The sequence below is a fragment of the Humulus lupulus genome, chromosome 5, assembly GCF_963169125.1.
Source record: "Humulus lupulus chromosome 5, drHumLupu1.1, whole genome shotgun sequence".
Taxonomy (NCBI): domain Eukaryota; kingdom Viridiplantae; phylum Streptophyta; class Magnoliopsida; order Rosales; family Cannabaceae; genus Humulus; species Humulus lupulus.
The window spans coordinates 30,891,567-30,900,477 of NC_084797.1; the positions used below are offsets into that span (position 1 = coordinate 30,891,567).

General features: G+C 37.1%; 1 protein-coding gene across 1 annotated transcript; it reads right to left on the minus strand.

Moving 5' to 3' along the window:
• Positions 1-2,434: 2,434 nt before the first annotated feature.
• LOC133834718 (signal peptide peptidase-like 1) lies at positions 2,435-5,756 on the minus strand. Its single transcript, XM_062264422.1, has 4 exons — positions 5,627-5,756; positions 3,566-4,550; positions 2,778-2,978; positions 2,435-2,660 (listed from the first exon to the last, which is right to left on the minus strand). Exons 2-4 carry the CDS (start codon positions 4,361-4,363, stop codon positions 2,544-2,546), a joined length of 1,116 nt encoding a protein of 371 aa, XP_062120406.1. The 5' UTR covers positions 4,364-4,550; positions 5,627-5,756; the 3' UTR covers positions 2,435-2,543.
• Positions 5,757-8,911: the final 3,155 nt, after the last annotated feature.

The window sequence follows — 8,911 nt, forward strand, 5'->3', positions numbered from 1 at the left end:
CTTTAACAGGATAGGGGCATGGTGATTAGTCACCAACATAACCTTCCTCATGACTCTAGAGTCATAACTATGGAACATCGTTCCCTAGCCATGTGACAAGCAGTCACCTGGGCCTTATGCCCTGGCTCTCAGTAACTAGTCTTAGACTAGCCAAGCGCTAATAAGCTCAACGACCTTAGGGTCGGTCCAACATTAATGCCATAGAGCCATTCAATGCTAATATCGATTAGATCTAATCTTCATTTGGCTTGACGTTCATGACGCTATGACATTTCTAACTCTTAGGTTAGTGTCCCTGACTAGTCAATGTTGTAAACAAGTAAGCAACATTCTCTAGCATTTAATATGCAATCCATGTCCACATTTACCAACCAACGTGCCTAAAAAACAATCACGCATGTCATATACATATACAGAGTGCAATTGTATTCATACACTGTCTTCTTACCTCTGGTTCGAGTGAAAATTAATATAAGAACGACCCCTGAGAACGATCAATCTTTTAATTCCCTGACGGTTACCTCAAATTTGAAATTAAACCCCCTTCAATGGCTGAACCAACCCTATGAACTCAACTCCTTGATTTCCTAGCTTGATTCCTCACTTTGAGCTCAAAAACTCCAAAGGTGAAATGAGAGAAAATGATGTACGGGAAGGAGAAGAACCTTGCTCTGTTTTGTTATGTTTTCTACAGCCAACCAAAGCCTCATATAAATCCAAACCAAATGACCTAAATCCCCCTAGGTCATTTAAGGTTTCTAAAGTCACCCCAAGGGTAAAATCGATATTTTCCACCTATCTCGTTAATCATAATTAACGCTCTCCAATTCCTGCTAATCTCGACAATCTCAAACACCAATAATTCATATCTCGTTACCCTATAATTCCCAGTAACGCTCTAATCATTAAAAACACCCCGAGACTCACCCCGAGCCCCGAGCTTAAGCCTGTTATGACCAAACCGATAAATTGTATATAAAGATCGTCTCATGCCGAATAACTCGAACCAATCCACATTATAATGTGGCCTCACAATATATCATTGGCATGCAAACAAATATACAATTATGCCTTCAACGAGCCAAATTACCAAAACACCCCTGTAAACAAATGTTGACCCACATGCATGCATTTAACATCATATTATAATATAATTATCATAAACATGCATAAATTCATTTAATGGCATAATTAAACAGTTATGGCCCTCCCGGCCTACTAATCCAGCCATTAAACCATATTAGGGATTCCTGGGTATTACAGTTGGTCGTTGTTTTATTTCCCTTATTTATGATTTGAATAATGGGTTTGTTATTTCCCAATTCTTATTGGAAGATCATTGACTGGTAGTCATTGATGTGGTTGATCTGTCATATGCTCATTTGGAGAGAAAACCTAGTTCACTTCGTACTCGTTGGATACTTTGATGCTTGTGCCTTATTGGACCTTTAGTTGAAGTGAATGTTAGGGTTTTCTTTCTTTTGTTTATTGTAAGCGGTTTGGTCAGCCTATTTTGTTGGATACTTTGATGCTCGTGCATCTTAGGGTTTTCTTTCTTTTGTTTATTGTAAACGGTTTGGTCAACCTATTTTTCTAGTGTATTTCGAAGTTTTTGAGTTATAAATTCAAAATTAGACTGCTTTTTTTTTTCGAGTCAGAACAATAAAAATTATTATAATTTTAGATTATTTATTTGGCGTATAAAAATATGTTGGTTGATTTTTTTCTATGACCAATTAATGAATATTACCTTTACCTTTTAAAAAAAACTAAAAATTAAACATTATTTTAAAAAAAATATATAAAAATATGTATAAAAAACGTCACGATAAAAAATAATAAATAAAGATATGTATTTCTACTTACTATGGTGCTGTTTGGTAACCATTAAAAAAACAATTTTTTATTTAATTAATTAAAAATTTGACAATTAAACATAAAATAGTGTTTGGTAACTTTATTTTTATTTTTTATTTTTTTAAATTTTAAACAAAATTTATTAAATTTTGAAAATAGAAAATTTTCACTTTCAAAAGTTTTTTAAATTATTTTCAACTTTTAAATTTTTTTACAAAAATTTTACCAAACTCAACCTATATGTTTGATAAACTTTTAAAAGTTTACACATTCATACATTTTTCTTATTTATTTTTTCTCCATTTTTGCCTCGTCTTGTTTGCTTAACATGAAATTTTTCATTGTGCTGGAATCATTAACCGAATCTGCACAAAATATATTTAAATATTCGTGAGCCAACATTTCTTATAGCAAGAACATATTCATAAATTATTACAACTAAAATTTATATCAGGGAGGAGAGGATAGGATTCAATTCACATATATAAATATATATATATATGCTCTGCATTTTTCATTAGTGAAACTTGAGTATTCGAAAGGCATTGTGTAAAGCCCAAAATCAGACACAGCAAAATGGCCATTGATTGCTAATTTTCTATTAGGATTTCCAAAGTGAATTTACAACTTTAAAATGGCTCTTCCAGAAGCACCATGTGACTTTTGGATACAAAGATAAAAGAAGCTCAAACTTCAACCTGGTGAGCTTTATCAGTGAGATTCGGCATGGGGCCATCCCATAACTCTACTAGCTCCTTCCTTATCCAAGATATGACAACAACTGGTCCCAGAGTAGAAGGCACCTATATTCATAAAAAAAAAAATTAGAGTTATAAAAGAAAAAATCAACAAGTACAAACCCAGCCAGACAGCTCTTAAATATTGTAAAAATGGACATATTGTAGCACTGGAAAAATTACCAAATAAAGAAGGGCAGGTTGAGGGGAATGAGTCAAAACACCAGCTGCCAAAGCTGAAATGAGCCCAATGGCATATCCAGGAAGGGCATACCAAATGTACTTGTGCCCTTTTGAAGAATGTAGATCTAAGAGAGTTACTGTATCCCTGCTCCTTCGATGATCAAACCAGAGGACCAATGCAAGAAGCATAGCAGGAATTGCCTGGAACGAAACAAGATTGGAAATAAATTATGAACCATTTGAAGATTCGTGACATAAGCCAAAATGATATTTTCATAATAAAAAACCAGAACTTTTATAAGTATTCAGCTAGACGTTTATTTTAGATTACAGCCAAACTCAAAAATGGAGAAAAAAAAGAGGCAGACAGAGAGTGCATTTTTTTCTTCTTCTCTTGAAGATAACTCGAACTCAAGCATTTCAGCTCAAGATATCATTGCCCAGATTGTATCTGGATCAATGGATTGATACATGTAATAACTATGACTGATGAATAAGTTCACAAAGCATATTGTAAATTGGTAAAGAGGGCAGTCAACATTTGGCAATTCTTAGAAATATGGATTTACAGAAACTACAAAAGTTCTGGTCCCAGATTACAACGAAAGCAAACTAAAAGGTAAAGTCATATTTGAAAGCGAAGAGACATCAGGGTTAATTTTATAAATTATATTTGATTGTAACAAAAATCAATATAATGTACATAATAGTTCGTGAGTAGCAATTAATTCACTATCAACATAGTTCATGTTCATCATATAGTACCAATGAGAAATGAATTGTCATACCATGTCACCAAGACCCAGCATCATGAAGTCCGTGGCATTTTCTCCAGGAATCACTCCACCCAACAGGTTTCTTGGAAAGACAATCTTCACAGGCAGCTCCAGCTTCTTTGTAATCATTTGTAACCCAGGGAGACTTAGGCTATTGGCAACAGTGTGAACAGGGTTTGATGCTTGTTGTGTTGCAACTGATACCATAACATTCGCTCCAAAAAATCTCTCAGAGAAGAATACCCAGAATATGTCGTATACAAACAAACAAACAAGGAGCATTGCACAGATTTTGATGTTTGGGAGACGAACGTGGCTCACAAAGGCAATGCATATAGATATACCCAACAAATTGTTAAGTATCCAATTTCCGGAGACAAGCCAAGATGCAACTGTACCACAACATAACAACAATAACAGCCCTTGGGTCCTTGTAAATGACTTCGAACAGCACCGTGACACATAAGGGTCGGCCAAACAAAACTTTGACTTTAAAAAGGCTACATAGGGAGAGAGCCAAAAAAACAGGGATGAAATAGAGGCAATGGCTGTGAATGCTGTGAGGATTTGTGAGACTGAAGAGAACAGGTAAAACATCAATAACAAACTAAAAGAGCTCATTACTGGGATCATAAGTGCTTGAGACCGATCCAATGTAATTGATGCTTCTGAAAAATCACGATTACGCTCCATTTCTTTTCCGTAATTGAGAGCACGAAATGCAGATCCAAAAGTCACAGCTACTGCAGTCACAATTAGTGTAATTGGAGCGGGCTCCAGCAAATACAAAAGCCTCCATAAAGGCTCCATGATCAAATTTAAAAAAAAATTTCCCTGCAGGACTTTAATTTTTTTCTTTTTTGTTTTTTAAAAAAATCCTTTCTATCAGAAAGTCGTCTTCATAGGTATAATTTAGCACATCATGATCAACTACCACAAAGTTTGCACCAAAGTTGCACAGTTTCTTCAACGAGCAGTTGACTAGAGAAACTGCAACCTGCCAAGGTCAGAGAAACTTGTGAGCTGATTAGAATTATACATTTATGTATTAGCGCCAAGTCAGCTGAAAAGATAAATAAACTACATGATTACCTTTGAACTCAGATAGGAAACTATATGCTATACATACACATACATTAATATAACTGAAACAGAAATGTAAGGTAAGAGCGTTAAAAGCCAACACAGTGATTAGAATAACCTGCGTTACAACTATATGAAAAATACATATGGAAAATAAAACCTTTCGAAACAGTAATTAGCTAATTTGAGATTACGTTTGATAGCTTGAGAGCAGCTGAAAAACAGAAAAAATCCGTTTTCCACGATACCCCTTTGAAAAAAAAAACACTAACACTCACTCTTGGATACTCCAAAAAAGAATTGCTTCTTAAAAATTTCAAAGAAAACTTCCAAAAACCGAAAAAGTTACATCTCAAAAATAAAAAGACAACAAATAAAATAATTTCAATTTTTCAAGGGGATTAATAAAATAACGTGCCAATTCACAACACCAAAATGTAAGATATTAATTTTTGTTTATTAAAGTGAAACGTAATAGATAAATACGAGAGACCAATTATGAAACACCCATTAAATTGTAGAAGGAAAAGATAATGGAAAACAATTGAATTTCTAGTTTTCTATGCTTTTTTTTTTCTTTCCTTCTCCAAAAAATTACAGAATTCAACCGATCTCACCACCGACGCATGACCCAACTGAGTTTGCTAAATTCAATATTCCAAATTGAACTATATAAAAAGTCTCGAACTTTATACTTTTCCTCTACTTTCTCTCAGTTTCTTAGTGACCAAACACAAATCAACACCAAAAAATATCAAATTTCCATTTCCATCTCAACATACTCCCCCAATCAAAAAACACTACTTCAATGAAAAATCGATACAAACAGATAAATAAATATCTAGTCCTACAGATAATCATTACACAGACAACAGGCAGAGAACTGAAAATCATAGCAGAAGATCTGTAAGAATAAAGGCTACGAAGAAGAAATTAGGGCTTAAAAAGGTGAAAAGGAAAAAGGCATAGGAAGCGTTAGAGAGGACTAACCTTGGACTTGAACGAGTTTGGAAAACCTTTTTTCTAACTCTCTGATCATCAGTGAAGTTCCCTTTATCGGAGCGGTATTGCACAATTTACAATGGAAGACACTACTTTCCTAATTTACACTTAAAATCCTACTTTTCTACTTTATATTATTTTATTCATTCTTTTCCTAGTTTTTATTCATTTAGGCCAGATAAAAACGACATAGAAACTTCAAAACGACAACAATTATCATTGTATTGCCTTTCAAATTTGAAACGACAAGTGTTGAAAACACTAAAGGTGAGAAGAAAATACACTAATGGAGTGTTTATTTGCTAGTAATTAGAATAACTAATAATCATATTGACCTTCTATTAGACTACTGAATCAAAGTCAAAATAAATTATTTATGTTACATCTAAATTTCGAAATTGTCATAAATGAGCCTCGAAATGTAAGCTCGAAAATTTTAAGTAAGAGCTCAATACTTGTGTAAATTAACATGTTTTCTGACTTATTCTTATTGGCGACCGAGCACCAGTTAAGAAGGTTCAAGCTTAAGCATCAAGCTCGAAAGGATGAATCTTCTCCGAAGTATATGAGAACAATTCGAACCTTCATTGCAAGCTCGAAGAGGTTGATCTCCGAAGATTAAGCTCGATGAAATCATTGGCTAAGGATGAGGCTAGCTAGAATGACGAGCTCGTGATGTTGGTCGATCTCGAAAGTGTGTAAACTATATGTTCGAGGTCGGTAACCCAGTTTGAACGCGGTGGCTATTAGGAAATCCCTATTCCTTGGGGATTTGTTATTATCTTATATTAAATCTCAATTATCATGAGATATTATATGATTAATATATTTAATTATATGTATTTCATGTTTGAATTGTAACTTCCTGAAATAAAGGGAAGATATTTTGTTAACCAGTCTATAAATAGACTGGAGAATTTCATTTGTAGATACGCACAATTTGGTACTGAGAATACTCTGCTAAATTACTTTGTAAAAGCTTTAAGAGAATACCACCACTCAATAATATTGACTCGTGGACTAGGCAGATTTTAACCGCTGAGCCACGTAAAATCCTGATTGTTTTTATTTATTTTCTTAATTATGTGTTTAGTGCTCTTCAAATTTAAGTTGACGAAAAACGACGTCAATATGTTAGTGCTTTCATTGAGAGCATTAAGCAAGTTGTTAGATTGTTTAATCAGAAACCTCCTGAATTACCAATGGCCGCCAATAACAACCCCAGTACTGGTGGGCGACCATTGCCCAAAATATCGGAGGAGCAAACTCCTAGCACTGAAGATTACCCACGTCGACTTGGGAATTAGCCTATGATTGACAACGACCCAGAGGAAGGGAGTGCATCCTCTAATTCCCAAGGACTGCCTGCTCCCAGGCCTGACAAGGACCTTTACTATAATCCAGAGAGGTATATCCCTATTGTCGAACTGGAGAATCACCAGCTGCGCTAATAATTGGCTGAGGCTACAAGGCGCAACGAAGAATTGGCCATACAGGCCGCTGAGGTCTAGGCACCACCCCGGAGGCCAAGAGGACGTCCCCGAGGTAGCACGACCGCCTGGAGAGTTGAGCAAGGGGCCCAGCAGGCTCAGCCAAGACCCAGGGCAAACCTTGGCAATGAACGTCCCAGGAGAAATACTCAAACTGATGCTACTGATAATCCGATTGTGGAAGTGTGTACAGGAACAAGGAATAACCGAGCTCCTCCAGTAGCTCGGAGTTTTAACCCCGAAGCAGTAAAAAACAACCCAGAACCTGTCTGGGCCAATTCTGGACCATCCAGGCCCATCAATGGGAGGCCACCACCATCACCTATAATACATCCACTCTCTTCAATAAGATACCCCTCATCAATATGAGAGGCACCACAACCAGCTCCTCAAAGGAACCAGGCAGGAGAGCCTACATCACAAAGGCCCTCTCGCGATGGCAGTCAAGATGGGAACCATCGGGCCAAACCTAGACATGGGGGCGAGAGGGAGGCGACTTAAGAACACAGGGCTTCCCAACTGCCAGGAAGCCATGTGTCGAGATCACAAACGACTGGGGCGAGGAGGCCAGTGGAAGATCCACCTTGTAATCACTGAGCCCCTCAACCAGAGAGAAATGTTAGCTTCATAAGTGGGAGCTCAGACCACACTCGGTTTGTAAGCATATATAATACCGAGCCCAGGTAACGCCCTGGCTACCCCAGAACAGTTACGGAGAACGGTGAACCGGAAATTTGACCCGCTACCCGAGTCCTTTGGTTAAAAACGTGATCTAAGTGTTATTATCAGGTTAAGGTGAAAATCAGTTAAAAGGAAAAGGGTACATTTCATTAAGTAAATAAACTGCTCATGAGCCTTTTAAAATGTTTACAAGTGGTTCGTATTACAAAAGAGTCACTACAGTTCCAAATTTACAAACTCCGCCGGCCTAAGCGGCAAAAATAGGGTAAACCCCTAGTCCCTCTGAGAACTCCTTGACCGTGGCGGTCAAGCGGCCCTGTATGTACACAACACCGCCCAAGCTCTCCACTCAGGGCTGGCCAAGCTTTTCCTTTCCTTTACCTGCACCACATAGCACCCATGAGCCAAGGCCCAGCAAGAAAACATAATAAAACATGATATAATATCAACAATGATCATAGTAACCATTCAGGACTATCAGTCCAACGAATATGTGACAATAGCCAAAAGTCACAGTAATGAGCATCGCTCTCTTTAGCCATGTGACGATAGGGTCACCAAGGTTTAATCGATAAGTGTTTCATTCATAAGTTTGTTCAGGACAGGTGCATGGTGATTGGTCACCAACATAACCTTCCTCACGACTTTAGAGTCGAAACTATGGACAACGTCCCTTAGCCACGTGACAAACGGTCACCGGGGTCATACACCTTGGCTATAGACATCTGGTCCTAGACCAGGAAAGCGCTTATAAGTTCTTCGACCTTAGGGTCGGTCCCGCATTAATGCCATAGAGCCATTCAATGCGTGATCATCGACTTTAGAGTCGGTCCCCGACTAGTCAGTGTCTTAAACAGGTAATCAGCATTCTTTAGCATTTAATAAGCAATCCACGTTCACATATATCAACCATCAAGCCTCAATATCAAACCATGCATGTCATATACCTGTACAGGGTGCAACTGTATCCATACACTATTTTCTTACCTCAAGTTCGAGCGAGAAGTATGATAAAGACGACCCCTGAGAACGATCGATATTTTAGTTCCTTAGCGGTTACCTAATCACAACCAATTATAACCTCCATTAATGAGAATCCACA